The sequence below is a fragment of the Perna viridis genome, chromosome 2, assembly GCF_037379345.1.
Source record: "Perna viridis isolate PV_CMFRI_1.1 ecotype Kerala chromosome 2, ASM3737934v1, whole genome shotgun sequence".
Lineage (NCBI taxonomy): Eukaryota > Metazoa > Mollusca > Bivalvia > Mytilida > Mytilidae > Perna > Perna viridis.
In genome coordinates this window covers 30,474,955-30,493,723 of record NC_142446.1, presented here as the reverse complement: position 1 = coordinate 30,493,723, position 18,769 = coordinate 30,474,955, and the positions used below count along the sequence as shown (strand labels likewise).

Below are 18,769 nucleotides of genomic sequence, written 5' to 3'. Positions count from 1 at the left end.
AATTCAACCCGTCTACATGTCCTTTCTGGTATAGAATATTAGAGACATCCATTTCTTTTAGTGGTGGTTTATACATGTAGTCAAATGTTCAAAACGGTTGGAGCCATTACCCCCAAAATCAACACCAACATTTCTTGTTTGGTTAGAAACCTTGTAAAATTTTATATAGATTCTACACGAAAACCAATTGTTTATGGACAACGACGACACGAACGATACCGATATCACAGTTGATGACACGGAGAGAGATAGCAACATACCATTATACAACCTAATTTTTTTAGACCGTCTTAAAATGGACCGCAGAAATTAAGTAACCAAGTTCGGTAAAAGTAAATAGATTGTCGAGTGTTCACAAGGATGAAGTAGACCAAAGGGCCTGTAATCTTGATCGTACTCTTTACCTATAAACTCGGAAATATTTTATCTTCGTCACAACATTAATGTTTATCAAAATTCATAACAGAGTACTTCTGAATAGAAATGAGAAGGTTCGGCAAACCCCTATTTTGGCATCAGTTTTCAACATTTTTGAATGATTTGTTTTGGTCTTTACTAGTTAGTTTATTTGAAATTATAATGGTTGTAGTAAATATATCTTTGCCGATTTTAGCAATATCATGAATGTTTTTGACCTAATAGCGGTCGAAGTTAACACAACATTAGTGAAATCTTCAATTTTGTTGCATTTTTGCACATATTCTTCTATGGTTTTTTGCCTAAAACAGAAGTGACCACATCAGTGTTTATCCGAAATAATAACATATATGTTGTATCCCACAATACTACACAATATATATAAAGATAAAGAATGAACACGCATGTGGCCACATTTGTTTTCCACAAAAACCGTCAAAAATATGCCGAAATATTGAGATTTTATAGATATTTCATCATTTAGGAAATTTTGTTGGTGCTGCAATGACGAGATGCGTTTCTGTTTTGGTCTAAACCTTATCAAACTACCTGGTATAAACACTAATGTGTACAAAAACGATAAAAAAATCTTTATTTTTGAACAATTTCAAATTTAGAGGCCAAAATTTGCCATAACCGAACCTTCTCCTTTGAACTTCGATAAATTTCCAGATTTTCCCAGAGGGAATGATCTAGACAAAATTCAACAGAAATAGATAGAATGGTGCTGATTCAAAGTGTTCACAAGATGCAATGAGTGTTCCTCTTATGTCCTTGAAGATTTAAAAAAAAAATACAGAAATTTTAAAAGAAGTGTCAAAATTGTAAAAAGAAATTTATAAATGATTCTGACTTATGGAGGAAACTTAAAAAAATTTAAAATCAATCAATTTTTAGACATCCTTGCAGTGGCGGACCCAAGGGGGAGGGTGCAGAGGCTTGGCACTCCCCCTTTTATAGGAAAATATGTCATTCATTACAAATTCATCTCTAAACATTCCATTTTGAGGCACCACAGAAAAATTTCATGCTCTTTTCCAAGGAAAAAATATTCTGCTAGTATTACATGGCAATAAAAAGTCCCCTACTGGAAGAAAAATCTGTCAAAGGACAGAGTGCAAACTTCATGCATAATTTATCAACAAGAAATTGTGGAAAACTTGAGTCTGCAGTAATTTTCTGCAAAATATCAATGGTCGGAGAAAAACAATTCAACTGTTCATGGTTAAACAATGTAACAAGTAACAAATATCAAATGTATATCAGTAAGCATGACAAAAAAAAGTGTGGAAAACTGAGTCATCACATGAATTTTATAAGTTCAAGGACTGGAACTCAGCAAAAAAATTAAGACTAAAAACAAAAATCAAACTTGACATGTAACTTTTTATGGTAAAGTAATGTACCATATATCAAATGTGTATTAGATCAGCATGCATGAGAAAAAGGGCAGAAAATTGAGTTTTTAAGAGGAAGATGTTTACAAAATGCTGAAATTTTTAATCTACAACATATTCGTCCAGTGTGGTGGACGTGTTTTTCAACAAATGGTGGTCATTCCAATGGGAACATATTGTGCTACTTTACTTGGTGACCTATTCCTTCACTCTTATGAGGCTGACTTTATAGCCGATTTGATCCGAAAGAAAGAATATCGTTTGGCTAGATCCTTTAATCTCAGTTTCCGCTATATAGATGACGTACAATCTTTAAACAATCCTAATTTCAGGGATTTGATACATCATATCTACCCCAAAGAACTTGAGATAAGGGATACTACAGACACTGTAAGGTCAGCCTCATATATTGACCTACACTTAGAAATCGATGGTAAAGAAAAACTATTGACCAAACTTTACGACTAACGTGATGACTTTTCATTCAGAATTGTAAACTTTCCTTTCATCTGTGGCAACATCCCTTCAGCACCTGCGTATGGAGTGTTCATATCACAACTCATACGTTATGCCAGAGCTTGCCGAAACTACGCAGACTTTGTATCGTGCTAGAACTCTAACAAATAGGCTTCTGGAACAGGGTTATGTTGCTACAAGATTGAAGTCATCACTACAAAAGTTTCATGGTCAACATCATGAACTCGTGGATCGTTATGAAGTATCCATCTGCACCATGAAAACTGATTTATTCAACGAGTCATAGCTTTCCTTTCCTCGTTTGTCTACACTCGGACTTGACTTTTTATGAGCAACTTGGCGGGTGTTTCTAGAAAAGCAGAGGACGCTTACCATACTGGTGCACCTGGTCCATGCTCCCAGTTTTTAATGGAGTCCGAGTTGCTCATTTGCTTCTGTTATTTTGTTTGCATGATTTTAGTTACTTTATGTTCTTTGTTTTGTATGTCTGTTTTCCATGTCTGGTCTTTGTCTCTGGATTGCATTCTTTTGATTACCGCTATAACCTTGGTTCCCTTGATTACTCTTTAAGTCCAAGGGCCATAACTCAGCAACAAATTAATCATAACAAAATTCAAACTTGATTTATAACCCGACATGGTAAAGCAATGAACCAAATAACGAATGTATATCTGCAAGCATGGTGAAAAAGTGTAGAAAACCGATTTGCATGACTGATGTACAGACAGAAGTCCCCTTTGGCAAAAGTCCCTGGTAGGTCACTAATTACTTCACATTAAACACACCACAGATAACCTATTTCTGGACTTTAAATGTGCCAATTTGAATTATATGTTCCTGTCTTAGTTTATAGTTCATTAGTTTAAACATATTTTATTGTTCATAAACAAGGATGGATGAGAAACAAGTTTCACAACTAAGATTCCCTTAGTTTATAGGGGACTAACCAATCATTCTTCCTTTTTTATTCTCTTCCACCAATGTAATAAAACAACAATAAAATACAGAGTATTTAATAAAGATAAAATACTGTATAAAACTAATTACTACTGTCCATATCCACCTCCTCTATGACCATACTACTACTATCAGCTAATGCAATACTACTACTATCAGCTAGCCCAGATTCTTGTTTTGTTGATTCTTCTTGTTCTATCTCTAACTTACCAGGGATTGTAAACTCTGGCACATCATTGAAATCATCTGAAAAATAATCCTATGTTTTAAAACAAGACCAGATACTTTTTCCATTTCTTTCTTTTCTATCACCATGAAATTTGTTATAACTGTAATACATGTATAATTTTACCTATAAGAAGCTTTTGTCTATAATACTTTGTAGGCCTTGTCAAAAGGAGAATTTCTTTCTGTTTATTATGGTTTTCAAGTTCAGCTTAATGACTTTGATTTTTCAAGGGGAATAATTCTAATTAGGTGTCTTCATACCATGTGGACCTTATAAGACCTTTTGAATGCTTTGTCATAAGGATCATTTCAAAAATAAAGTTTATTTCTTAAAGCTATAAGCTAAAAACTGTCAAATTCATCATTGTTTGCCTTTCAAAAGCAACGAATCTAACAAAGAGTAGTTACACAACTTGGACACTTTAGAAATAGTGTTGGCAAGTCTTCATACGACTTCTATGGATTGCAGCCTTTTGTACAGCTCTTCAAGCTATAGAAGGAAACTCAGGTTTATTTTCCAGTATCTCTGAAGTTTTTGAGGTACATGTATATGTAGATATTGGTTGGCTTGATCCCTGAAGTCTAACAATAGCAATGATGGCCATGTTTAATGCTTAATCTATATAATTGACACAGTTTTTAAAGTAAATCCCCCACGATTCTGGTGACTAAATTTGGTATAAGAATAAAGATATTTAAAGAAAAGTTGATGAAGGACAACGAAAAATCATAAAATTTAAATATAAACATGACATATCTTTACAGAAAACTCTCAAAATACACTCGGAAACAGAAGAAAAAACATCATCATATACATGCTATTTTATCACCGAAAGCACTCAAAACTATATTGGTGATACCCCTAAGCTTCCCTCCCTAGAAACTTATATGGGATACCCAATAAGTGATTTCAGCTTTTAGATAGAGAAACAAAGTAATTGCACAATGGCAATGTGATAAAGAATCTGAAAGTTTCATCAAATTCCATTCACTGTTTCAGTGGATTAGAAGAAGGTTCCCCCAATGTCAACTAAGACAAAGTCTATGATTGGCATGAAGAAACCCTAAAAGTCATTCAGAAACAAAGTGGCATCATGTAATAAACAATCTATACAAGCAAATTTCATGAAATTCTACTCAGCGGTATAACAGGAGTTGCAGATTAGAACTGGAGACGGACAAATGCACTGACAAATTGATGGATAAACAGATGATCACAATAGACCTCCAACATTTCAAGAGGGATTATAAGAAGTTCAGAAAGACAAACAACTTTGGGTTAAAAGTGACAGCAATAACTCATATTGACCTGAACTTATAATATTTAAATAAGTTTTATTGGTTTTTTTTTCTCAGAACAGATATACATGTAGATAACCTTACCATCTGATGGTGCCATTTCACTCATTAGGGTCTCCATGACATTTGTTAACATTGTAGTAGAAAATGTATCATCCCTTCTTATGCCCAATGCCTGAAATTGTAAACATATATCAGTTAAGAGTGTAGAATCTATCTTTTTCTTTCCCATCGTCCTTCTTTCTATCTCTAATAGCAAGTCTTAAATGTCACCATGACTGTTTATTTCTAGCTTCAACAATACACAAGTTTCTGTTATTGCCACTGTATACTATACACATAGAATAAATTCATTGCCTACATATTAATTCTTGTCAATATTCACAGACTTGTTCATTATCTTTACAATGTAGATGATTTTTTGGTACAGCAAGAGCAAAAAAATTCCTTGTTTTGCTATGTTGAACCTCCAAATTGATTTAGATCAATATCCTAAATATGAGGTGAACAATGGGAGTATGCAACAAAATTCTGTAAAGTTTTATTTATTCCATTTAGTTGTGTAGGAGTTATGGATAAATAATTACATAATGGAAGAAAGAACAGACAGAATTTGGTCACACCTATCACTATATACCACATACCTGTCTGTTGAACAGGGGTACAAAACTTTAAGTGAGGAAAGAGGGAAAAATGAACTCTATTACTATCATCAAATGCTACACAGAGCACAGCATACACTGGTAGACTTTGTACCCTGAACACATGGGGTAAATATGATCCCAAAATTCAAGCTTGATACAGCACTCAATTTTGATAGTGATTAAATGTATAACAAAGGATATTTCAACCAGAATGGATGCAGGCAAATAACTTACATACTGACAATAGGAATATTTATAAGATAACATAAGCAGACAAACAGATGGATGGAAAAAGTGCCTTCTATACTTCCAAAAGTTTGTCTCTGTAGGGTATAAAGAATTAATATCAAATACCTAGATCAGTAGAATAAACAATTCATGATGTGGTGGCATTTGGTGAAAGCATTTTAGGGTCAAGGCCAAATTAAACGGGAAATTGCCCCATATTTTTAACAATTAAGTCCCATATAATTAAAATTTGCAAAATCCGAAATACAGTCGAACTTCACTCGCTCAAACTCAGATGGCTAAAACACTAAGGCTTTCTCAAAAGTCCCAAACTTTTTTCCTATATAATCGACGTAAATAACATTGGATTTCTCGAACACTCGAACTGACTAGTCTGTCCATTCGGTAATAAATCTTAAGGAATAACCCTCACTAACTCCAACTTGTGATCTTGGGTAATAAAAAGTGTGAAAAACTGAAACCCTATCATTAGTCAGTGTCATTTTAGTTAATTACAGGTAATATTTAAGTCATCACTAATTAGATAATTTTAATCTAACATAGTACTGATTAAGTTCAACATGATGATAGCATGAAAGAAAATTTAGTGTAAACAAATTATTGGCTAAGCAAAGTTTTTAAGTAGTAGTCTTTGTAAAAATCATGCAAAATCTAAAAAATGTGATACATCCCCAAAAAGGCTACATATTTTTATTTTTGTAATTAAGTTGTTTTATGGGAGTATATTATGAAATGTGTAATTTCACATTCCAATCTGTCTGCTCTTAAAAGATAATCAACATTGAAAATCCAATACATTCTATTGTATTTGAGTGTCATTTACAGAGTTATCTGCCTTAATTTTGAAATCTACAGTGCATTCTATATAATTTTTATCTCCTAAGAACACAGGTTATATGAAATCCGAATGTTAATATCTGTTTACTATGGCAATTCTAACAAAATAAAAATATGTAGGCTTTTCATTTATGAATAACATTTCATATGATTCTTAGATGGAGTGCTACTTAAGAGCAAACACAGCATTTTTAATGTCAACATATCTATATAACCTTCTGAAAGCAAATGAAAAATATCCTGGAATAACACAACTTCATATCTAACGATTAAGTCAAACTCTGACCAGCAACAATTAATATTGGGAAATCTACAAACTTCAATTTCTCAAATTCCCGATAACTCAAACACATTTTAATGGTCCCTTGAAGTTTGAGCTACCGACATTTGACTTAAAGTAAAAATCAAAATTAGCTTACATAGAAAAAAATAAACTATTCAACAAAGTTTCTTGAAATCTGCTTGAAGCATTTTCAGGTTATTGCACAAATATGTGTAATCTACCCTCTTTTTAAGGAATAAAGTCTTATAACTAAAAAATGAAAACTCAGATATTTTAAAAAATCAAGAGAAAGCTCACATTTACAAATTTGCCAAAGTTTCATGAAAATGAAACAATCACTGTTGAGTTAAAATTTGAAAACTGTAAAAATCCCCTCTTTTTATGAATATAGTCTAAATAGTAAAATCACAAATTTTCAACAGAAACAGAGATTTCATCAGTATAAATAACCAATTCACCAAAATGTCATTGAAATTGCTGCAAGGGTTTTAGAGTTCTAGTCTGAAAGCAGAAAATCGGCACATTTTTGTATGAATGAAGTCCAGTAACTCAAAAATGAAAAATCTGAAAATAATAAAAATCAAAAGTGAGCTCACATCAATCAATAGAAACAATTCACTATAGTTAAACAAAATTGGTGGCAGCATTTTTGAGTTATTGTGTGATGACACCAGAATACCATAGTATGTCCCATCTTAATACGGGGCTATAAAAACCTTCACCTTATGGAAGTAATCCACTGCCATCATATTATTACCCATCAAAACATAACAGTACCCTATTGCAGAAAAAGTGGAAGGATTTTGAGGTGATACAATTTGAGCTCTTCTGTGGAACTCCAGACTTTCTTCATATTTTCTGAAAGCAAAGAAATGTAAGAAAAAAAAATCAGTATTTGCTTATCAATTTAAGTATCACTGTATTCAATTTTCCCTTCATTATAGAGATCTATACTAGAATTATACAATTAAATTTGATGATTTTTTTATTTTTTGGCACCTAGTTCTAAAGTTCTTAGCCATTGAGGCTATAAACCTTAGTATTAATACCAATTTTCATTCAGTGGGTGGGAGCCTTGTTGTAAAATTTATCCAGATTCACAATCTAATAATCAAATTATCACACGAAAAAGTGTCTACAGACAACAACAGTGCTACATAATTATATAACTACAAACTTTTTTGCAGTTGTATACAAAATTGAAAGAAATCAGAGGTGGAAATAAATGTGATCAAAATCATTGAGGAATGAAATAGAAGGACAGGGTAAATACAGAATTATTGTGGAGCTAATGAAAGAAACATTATCAAATAAATATATGAACAGATACAAACAAACAATATAACCTTACTTTTACAATAATAAGAATGATAAGCATAACAATAATAATACAGTGTTGGACCACCATTGTGTAATTCAAATAATCTCCCATGTAAGCAATACTAGTAACCAATAAATTTTATAATTATCTTGCAATTGGGCACTTCATTATAAATGTACATTGTACATGAAATATATACTTGGAAAGAAATGGACTTACAAAATTTATTGACAGACAGACAGGATGATTCCTGCCAGTATTATAATCCCAAAAATACAAAATGAATGCAAACTAGAGGCTCAAGAGAGCCTGAATCGCTCACCAGTTAACTATTTGCTTATTTGAAAAACTTGAGGAATGAGACAGGCTAAGTTAAAATCAACTAAATTGTCAAATGCAGGAAATGCTTTTAATAGCATTTTCATGACCTGAATCAGAATTTTGTTAAAGGCAACAATTTTTGAATTATTTTCAAAAACCTGTTTTTCCCTAAGTTTCAATTTTTAGTATAGGCAGCCACATCTATTAACGGATTAAAAATCACAAGTCATTTTGAGTACAATACACTTAATAACTATTTTGCTTATTTCCATTCAAAGATCTTAAATAGTTTTAGAGAAGAAGATTTTCGAAGTTGTACATGTGAAAAAATAATAACAAAAAACTGTTTCAGGGGCTGCAACTCCTACATAAGTCAAGGTCTCACTAACCACTTCCAGGTCAAATGGCCACCCCACTATGTAGTACCAAAAACACACTGAACCTAGACATATGCATTGTAAGTGCATTATTTAGTGTATTATGATTAAAAGTAGTCAAAATGAAGCTGAGAATGTGTACTTTAAAATCATAAATGTAATTAACTACAAAAATGTATGAATATTGTTTACATGTGTGAGTAATTTGCCTCCATTCTGTCAGTTAGCAGAACAGGTAAAAATGTGGATTTTCAGTATTATTTATTCAAGTAAATTTTGTGAAGAATTTCTACTATCATTGTACCATTAGCATAATGATTTTGGAAGCCTTATTTTCCAAGCTTCGCAACGATATGCAACTTTAAGATGTCATTTGTCCTGGGAATTCACAGTGAGACTTTGAAAATTACTTTTTTAACATGTAAAGTAATGGAAATGTTAGAAGTGGTTAGTGAGACCCAATGAATGGTGTTGAAAATTTCGGCATAGGTCTGACTCGTGATGCTCAACAATATTGCCCCTGCCAGAAATTTGCTAAAGGCAATGGTTTTTGCGTTATTTGCAAAAAACTGCCAACTGACCCCTATGTTCTATTTTTAGTAACAACAGCCATGTTTTTTTATCAATCAAAATTCCCAAAATTCATTTTGTGTGGGATACCATAAGGAACATATATGCAAACATTCATTGAATTCTGTGCAATCGATTTTGAGAATAAGATTTTCAAAGTTGCACATGCAAAAAATGCAAAAAAAAAACTGTTTCAGGGGCTGTAACTCCTACATTAGTTGACGAATAGTTTTGAAAATTTCGGCATATGTCCAACTCATTATGCTGAACAATATTACCCATGCCAGAAATTTGCTAAAAAACTTGAAAAATTTAAAAAACTGCCAACTGACCCCTATGTTCTATTTTTAGTAATGGCAGCCATGTTTTTTCATGGATCAAAAATCCCAACATTTATTTTGTGCAGAACACCATAAGGAACAACCATGCCAAGTTTAAAACCTGTTGGTCTAGTAGTTTCAGAGAAGAAGATTTTTGAAAATTTGTCCACAACGACAACAACAGACACTAAGTGATGGCATAAGCTCACTTGGCCTATGGCCAGGTGAGCTAAAAAGCAATCATGAGCTTTTTTTTAAAAAATTATATTCTAACCTAAGTTTTCTACATGTATGTCCTAGGTTATTAAGAAGAGGCTCCCATTTTTCAACCATCACTTGCTCCCCAACACACTGCACCTTCTGTAAAGCTTCTTTAAAATATCTCTCAGCACTAATGTATCTGAAATGTAGTTATTATAAGAAAAAATTCCAAATTTTTTAAGGCTAGTTTTTGACAGTTTGAATAAAAATATTTTAAAAAATCACATTTTTGGTATGTGTATTTCACACATTGCTGTAAACGTTTTAATTTTCGTGGTGTACTAATTTTCACTATTTTCACGGTTGCTTCAAGAAATACATTTTCATAATGATTTGTATCAATGGCCATAGAGTACCTGTCCCATCAAAGAACAAGATGTAAGTGTTAAACACACACCACCGGTAATCACTGACAAAAGGTTACAGTTAAATACACATACTGCGCAAAGAAGTGTCAATAAAAAGTTAATCCCATTGAAGTGTCAAAAGTTAATACCTAAATTAGCTATGGCTTGGGCAATTAAGTGAGTTCTTTTCAATTTTAGAAGAATATATACACTGTTAGATTAAAATGGCCATAGGAAACTATAAATATGTATTTGTCAATTTGTTAATGTCGCAAAAACAGCCGTAATTAATTTATTGAAATATTAAATGTAAAAAAGCAGACCAAAAGAGGAATCACACACTGTCAAGACAATTGAAAAATTTTATTTTCTTGAGCCTTGACAACTACGAAAAATAATACCCGCGAACATGTTGATTTTTTCAGAAACCCCGAAAATTAGCTGCAGCAAAAATCAATACGTTTACAGTATTTCATTAATATCACACATAAGTCACAATCAATACAAATTATCCAATATGCACAGAGTCTATATGCTTTGAAAACATCCATAACATTCACACAGATATTTTGAATTCATATCAAATTCTCGCTTCATCAAAAAATGTTTCCACAAGCATATTCAATAATGCACATTATTTCAAATCAAATTAACTCACATTAGAAGTTATTTAGTAAAAAAAAAAGAATTGCAAAAAAAAAAACCATCCCTGATTAATCGACCATATGATTGCACCATTATATTTTGATATCACTTAATGTCACCCTTCATTTCATTTTCAATAATTTGGAATTTACAGTCTAAGTACTTTTTTATTATTTACAATATTGAATTAGGAAATGAATCACATTCAATCCATATAAGTTAAAGTTTCTAAAAGAAAACATTCCTTTGTAGAAAATCGGCAATGCCCACAGTAACTTACTCTTGATTTTGGAAGGCAATTACTCCCATTTCATGTAAAACAAATGGATCCTCTGGGGCTATACTAAGCGCCTGACTGAAAAACCTCTCTGCTAGTTTAGCATTATTTGTAAGTCCATATTCTAATCCTATATATAAAATTGGTAAATGACAGCCTTTCATTAACTGTGTGGCTGTAAAGTAAGCTGCCATTGCCTGGTCATGTTCATTGTCTGAAGCAAATGAATGTCCGAAGGCTAACCACGCTGGTCCATATACTCTGTCTAGCGTTGTAGCTTTACTGAATGCAATAAAACAATTATTAAAGATTTTTTATTAAAATAAATGGAATATAGACAGATAATGATCTCATCAAATCTGCAAAATGTTTAGGAAATGTCCAGAAAGACAGAATTTTTTTTAATCAGTTTCTAAGTCCAAAGCACATAATTTTGCCAAAAAAACAGAAACCATCCAGGTTCATTCAATACAAGCTCTTATCAGCATGCCTTATAATAGACTGTTTCACAAAAAATCAGCACAGCAGAAAGTCAAGTTGTTGAGAGGGATATTATATTTGTCAACATTTAAAATTTACCACTTTGCATAGCTTCATTCTTATTTAGATAATATCAATTTTGCATGTTAATATCAATTTAAAAAGGTGGTTCTTAGATGAATGGTGCTATCAATTCACAGCTCCATACATTTGATTATATAAAAATTTTGAAATTCAAAAGATGATCATTTCTGAACAGAATATTACAGATTTACCAGAGATAACGTCGAGCAGGTTCACTTTTCTCTATCAACAAGTAATAACAACCTACAGCAAACCAAGACACCTGAAAAGTTCACAGTGATCATGAACCAAATAAATCAAATTCAGGATATATAAATGAGAATATTTAAATTACCAGGAAGATGTCATTTTTATGAAATTTATCAAGTCCCGGCCCATAGCATAAAATTTTCATTAAAATCTGGGGAGCATAAAAGAACAGCATTGATGTCCCTGGCATGAAAAAAAAAGTGTGAAAAACTTCAAATTCACTGAAATTTTCTAGGCCAAGGGCCGTAACGTCTATACAAAGCCTTCAACCATAACTACAGTCGAACTTGATCTGTAACTTCTCATGGTAAGACTACATACAAAATATAAAATCAACTGGTAAAAGCATTACAAAACTAGAAGCCCTGTTTGTCACAGGAGCCCCGCTTCATTTGTTAGTAGTTGATAGTAATCAAATGTGTCTGTAAAACACTAATGATGCCACTGCTGGCCAGATTTGCCAAATTAATGTTTATTTTTGTATGAAGACATGGTCTGCAGATTCAGAAAGGTTATGTACTGTTGATTGGTGCAGTAAATATTAGGTATGTTAAGCTAAGCACTACAAAAATACTTGCGATGAGAAAAAGAGGACTGATGGACAGACTGACGGACAAAAAAATGTTAATACCCCCAATAACAAATCCCTTTGTCGCTTGAGGTATATTTCTGACAAAAATTGCAGTCCAACTATTACCCAGTTCCGTTATATACACAAAAATCAAGATCTCATGACCTTGCACACCATCATTATGTGTAGAAAACATCCTGCAAAAAATATTTTAGATGTAGTTCAAAAATTACAGGAGGAGATAGCCGGACAAGCCATATAGCCCTATTTCTGATGAAAATGACTAAGTCTAATTATCACCAATTTCTGTAATATTTTATGAATATCAAATTCCTTTGACCCTGCACACCTTCATCTTGTTTAGAAATATCCTGTAAAATATTTTAGATGTAGTTCAAAAACTATAGGAGATAGCCGGACAAGCCATGATCCATATACTTGTGAGCAAAATGTGAAGCCATATAGCCCTGTTTCTGATGAAAATGATTATGTCTAACTATCACCAATATCCATAATATTTCACGAAAATCAAAATCCTTTGGCCCTGCACACTTTCATCATGAGTAGAAATATCCTGTAAAATATTTTAGATTTAGATGTAGTTCAAAAACTGTACAAGGAGATAGCCAGACAATTCATGATCATGAGTAATCTGAATTTTTTTAAGTCCAAGGGCCACAACTTCCACAAAAATCATTCAACCGTAACCAAAGTCAAACTTAATCTGTAACTCTTCATAAGGTTACACACCAAAAACAAACTTATTTGGTGGGAGCATTGCAAAAAAAGTGTGGAAAACTTGGATGGACGGACACACGAATGGCACGATAGACAGACGCCTAGCATTTCCATGTCTCCTCGCGACGTGTTGCAGGGGACCAAAAAAAATTTCCTCAGCTCAACAAATTACAATCATTACTCAAAAACAATGTAAAAAGTCAGGAAAACTGTTTATTGTCCAGAGAGGCAACAAGGGCATAACTAATAAGCTTCAACAACTGCAGGGGGCCTGGTCATTAAGATGAATCATACATATTATATACATGGTGAAATGTGATGATTGTTTTATACTCCTGTTCGTTGACATTTTAAAGGATCATATTACCATAATCAGTCACGTAATATCACATTTGGTTTTATCTACAAAGAAGCAAAGAAGGACCATTTATACTTATGCTTTTTACCTTATTAGACTATTTCCTATAATATTACATGTATAAGAATACTGACATACTTACTGGCTTGTTTGGGTACAGATCAACTAATTTGTGTGCTAAATAAAACAGGGCTGAAACAGAAACAAGGTCTCTTTTATACAAAATAAGATTGAACAATAGTATAGACAAGAGGTTAAGGAATTCTGCATTGCAAAACATGCATCACTTTTTATTTGAAATATATAAATTTACAAAATCTGGTTATTTGAATAGTCAAAATAAGTTTAATATACAATAAATAGACATGTATTTACATAGCCAACCGAAAAAAAAGCAGAAATTATCTAAATGGGAAGTTAACATATGGTAAAAAAATGTGACAGTAAATTCCGATTTCAAAAAGTTTAATTTTACTTTTAGGTGGACAAAAATTAGGTCTGATTAAATCAATCTTTATGGTGACACACCAGATTATACATAACCTTTAAAAGTAGAAATGTTCTTTCACTCATGCATTTTTATTACTTTTTGATAGAAATATTTCAGATTTTTTTTCTTTTTTTATTATATAGAAAAGAAGTCTTAGATGTTAAAATACTTTGTAATTAGGGAGTCATTCCTTATCAAAATTAAGATAATATTTTCCAAGAAGTGAATTAATATCATTTCAATGAAAATTTGTAAAATTTTAAATATGTTCTAACATTTGTGCAACACTTTTTTTCATTTAATTAAAAACAATTTAACACTACTATCTGAGATGTCAATAATGCACAGAATGTACTGTGTATTTCCAAGTGATTAAATGGTCACAGAATGTACATGTATATATATTTCCATGGTATAATTATATGGTCACTGGATGAATATAACTTTCAGTTGTGACATTGTTTACCATCATTTCATTATATTTTCTGTTTCTGGCTAAAACATTCTATTTTCTGGCTAAAACATTCTATTTTCTAGACAAAAACATAAACATATTAAGACAAAAACATTGCACTGTTCTAACCAACAACTCATATTGTTTATTTTATATATACTTTATATAAAACAGTGCACTATCATTGTCCATGTCATTTTCACATTATACATGTAGTAGTCAAAGTCAGAAAAAGATATTGGATCATTCATAGTTAATGGTGTACATTCTCAGAATAATATTATGAACTCTAATCATTTCAGGATATGAACCATCTCACTGTTCTGAGGCCAAAAATATATAATTGTTTGTTTCCCCAAACCTGACCCTATCAAGGTATGGGTAGGTAGGTAGGTAAAAATTTTTTTTTTTTTTTGGGGGGGGGAAATTTGTTTTTTTGGTACTTGTAAATAGGAAATTACAAACCAGAATTATTGGGCAGTATTTTAAGTTTCAGGGTGTATCACTTTATCATTTTCCTCATGTCAGATATATCAAATAAAATGCTATGTATATTTTGAAATCATTTATTTATATTATTGGATTTCTTTTAGGTGGTATTTTGCCTGTAAAAATGCAGTCTCTGCACACTGGTAACACAATACGATCTGTTTTAAGGGCCTCCTCGTCCTTTGTTGCCCCAACAGCTGCACAGAAGGCAGAGAAAATAATACCCTTTAGTACTGAGTTATATAGCTTGCTTTACACAAATATTCAGAAAAAAAACAGATACTGAAGTAAAATAAGGTTTATAATTAACCTATCCACCATTGTCATTCAACTCTGGATACCATGTTTATTACAAAAAACAAATATTGTTGAAAATCAAGCAAATGTAAATAAAAAATACTGGGAAAATAACAGCAATTTTGAAAACATCTGCTCCAATCAAATTTTCAAAATCACCATTCAATTCAGGATAACATGTTTTCCTACATGTACCAAATTTAATTGAAATCCAAATAATTTTTCAAATGCTGTCCAAAAATGGCAGTCATTTTGAAATTCTACATGAATGGTAAATGGGATATCATGCACTAAAGAACAGCAAATGATAATTGATTCCACGGTGCATGGAAAATAAAAGCGAATAAATCCCTTAATTGGTGGGAATAAGAAAGTCACAGGTATGATTAAAAAATGCATCTGACAAAAATGGACAAGGATAAACCTAGTACAATTGAAATAGTATGTCCTTAATGTCAAGCGATCTGATACATGTTTTATTAGTATGTAATAAAAGGATTATACTAAATTATCATGCCATTGGTATGGTCTAAAATGTGTATCCCTTACCCGTAATAACTTTTCTCAGTACCCAAATACTACCTTGCCAATTTCTTCATTATAACTTGATATTTCCAGCTGAAAGTTGGTACAGATTTGCAAAATGACATGATGGTTAGGCTTGAATTAATGATTTTTAAAATGTTTGTCGAAAAAATAGATTTTATTCGATTGTCTGAGTTCAAAAGGTCTAAAATGTGTAACCCAAAATTCCATACCCAAAATCAAAGTCTGGTATTTTTGTTATCTGTACTAATGTATTGCATATTTGAGAATAAAACATCATAATATAATTAAAATTTTCATTGACGATAAATTAAAATCGCATCAGACTCTGTTTATGATATTTTGTTTTTCATTCTGGGTAAGATCGTATCCATTCTTTCATGGTACGGGAATTACGCTAAGTATGTTACAGAATTCAAACGCAATCACTTCTTTTTTAAAACAATATCAAATCTTTCAAAACTATCTATAGTCTTAAAGTGAAGTTTTAACCTCTTTAATAATTTTAGAACAAATGTAAAATTTGGACAGGAAAGTGAGAAAGAGTCAATAAATAGTTGGGTACAGTAATTTCCAGTTACACATTTTAGACCTTTTGACTTCAGAAAACCGATTAAACAAGAAATATCAGAAAAATATACATCATTTTCTTGATTAGAAATGCATTGAAACGGACTTTTCCACATCTCATGCAATTTTCAGTTAGTTCTTAACACACCGTAAGAATGAATATTTTAGCAAAACAATATTTGGGTACGGGGAAAAGTTGGTATAGGTACAGATACGAGTTACACGTTTTAGACCCTAACCATGCCGATGCCAGTGATGTTCTTGATTATTTTAGTTGCCGGACTTTATATGTATATACAAGTTTATCAAGATTGGAAAAAAAATAAACAATCCTAATTACGATGAATGAAGATAAAAAAATGCCCAAAACAGTGAGCAAAAATAACCCTTTACCACCCACTACCAGGAGAGAAGTATGAGCTGTCTGCTTTTACAAGACTAGTGTGGGATGGTCCTCTTCAAATATTTCCTTCTTCAATGATCTCCACAACACATTTGTTACCAAATTTTTCTTAAAGTTTCCAGCCGAATAAACAGCAACAGAAACCAACAGAACGGCATCTATGTTAAAATTAAAATTTTCATTGACGATAAATTAAAATCGCATCAGACTCTGTTTATGATATTTTGTTTTTCATTCTGGGTAAGATCGTATCCATTCTTTCATGGTACGGGAATTACGCTAAGTATGTTACAGAATTCAAACGCAATCACTTCTTTTTTAAAACAATATCAAATCTTTCAAAACTATCTATAGTCTTAAAGTGAAGTTTTAACCTCTTTAATAATTTTAGAACAAATGTAAAATTTGGACAGGAAAGTGAGAAAGAGTCAATAAATAGTTGGGTACAGTAATTTCCAGTTACACATTTTAGACCTTTTGACTTCAGAAAACCGATTAAACAAGAAATATCAGAAAAATATACATCATTTTCTTGATTAGAAATGCATTGAAACGGACTTTTCCACATCTCATGCAATTTTCAGTTAGTTCTTAACACACCGTAAGAATGAATATTTTAGCAAAACAATATTTGGGTACGGGGAAAAGTTGGTATAGGTACAGATACGAGTTACACGTTTTAGACCCTAACCATGCCGATGCCAGTGATGTTCTTGATTATTTTAGTTGCCGGACTTTATATGTATATACAAGTTTATCAAGATTGGAAAAAAAATAAACAATCCTAATTACGATGAATGAAGATAAAAAAATGCCCAAAACAGTGAGCAAAAATAACCCTTTACCACCCACTACCAGGAGAGAAGTATGAGCTGTCTGCTTTTACAAGACTAGTGTGGGATGGTCCTCTTCAAATATTTCCTTCTTCAATGATCTCCACAACACATTTGTTACCAAATTTTTCTTAAAGTTTCCAGCCGAATAAACAGCAACAGAAACCAACAGAACGGCATCTATGTAATTATTTAAATTTACGAACAATCTAGAGGATATGGTAAAGACCGGAGAAAGCCTAGTCGCATCATCGAGACGTTTTCATCTAAGTCGATTACAAAGGCGTTTTGAAGAACAGTGTCCTCTTCTTATGTATCTGACTCCTCCATTTTATAGGTTACAATAGTGCAATTATGTCTCCTCAGTATTCAGCCAGATCTTTATCCCAGCATGCAGCCCAGAGGAAAATACAGAAACGTTCACAATTTGTGGATAATGAATAAGATATTTTTATGAAAAAATTGCACACACAGTAAGGAACCAAAAGTATCGAATTTGAAAGCTAGCAGCCCATATATGTGTATTTTATGAAGCACTTAAGGCTTAGGGTGGCTACTGAAAAATTGATGTTTGAAAAATTATCCCCCTTTTTGAACCTAAATTTACTGACATAAATGCTGCATGACATGGTGGTTTTTATTTTAAAATTTAAAAGCTATATGGGTGTATTTTAGCAACATTGCGTTACATTAGAGAAATTTCACCCGAGAGAAATTTTTAGATTTTAGTGGAAGTGGGGACCCCCCATACGGAAATAGCATTGTGAATAATTGCGCTCTTGTATCCTATAGAAGCACCACAGCACGGATTTTAACAACAACAAAAATAATTTCTACACATAATCAGCAATAAAATTTTTTAGGGTCGGGCGGGATTGGGGAAACAAGAAATATTTTATTATTGGCTTAAGGTGTTTTAAAGTAGTATCCCTTCATGATTTATAGTTTTACTTGACAACTTATAACCATTCCTGCCCTTA

At 32.1% G+C, this 18,769-nt stretch overlaps 2 protein-coding genes across 2 annotated transcripts in view; both read right to left on the bottom strand.

Moving 5' to 3' along the window:
- Window positions 1–3,288: 3,288 nt before the first annotated feature.
- LOC148624593 (cell division cycle protein 16 homolog) overlaps window positions 3,289–18,769 on the bottom strand; it is a 28,491-nt gene continuing 13,010 nt past the window's right edge. The window contains exons 10-16 of the mRNA XM_088567315.1: window positions 13,850–13,899; window positions 11,983–12,053; window positions 11,231–11,509; window positions 9,972–10,097; window positions 7,511–7,646; window positions 4,860–4,950; window positions 3,289–3,494 (exon numbers count right to left, since the gene is read on the bottom strand). Of these exons, the coding sequence (XP_088423441.1) occupies window positions 3,331–3,494; window positions 4,860–4,950; window positions 7,511–7,646; window positions 9,972–10,097; window positions 11,231–11,509; window positions 11,983–12,053; window positions 13,850–13,899 (917 nt within the window). The 3' untranslated portion in view covers window positions 3,289–3,330. The remainder of the gene's footprint in view (window positions 3,495–4,859; window positions 4,951–7,510; window positions 7,647–9,971; window positions 10,098–11,230; window positions 11,510–11,982; window positions 12,054–13,849; window positions 13,900–18,769) is intronic.
- LOC148624594 (uncharacterized) lies at window positions 13,965–18,758 on the bottom strand. The gene is made up of 3 exons (XM_088571259.1): window positions 17,990–18,758; window positions 16,988–17,132; window positions 13,965–15,390 (listed from the first exon to the last, which is right to left on the bottom strand). The coding sequence occupies exons 1-3, from the start codon at window positions 18,039–18,041 to the stop codon at window positions 15,222–15,224; spliced, it is 366 nt and encodes a 121-aa protein (XP_088427385.1). The 5' UTR covers window positions 18,042–18,758; the 3' UTR covers window positions 13,965–15,221.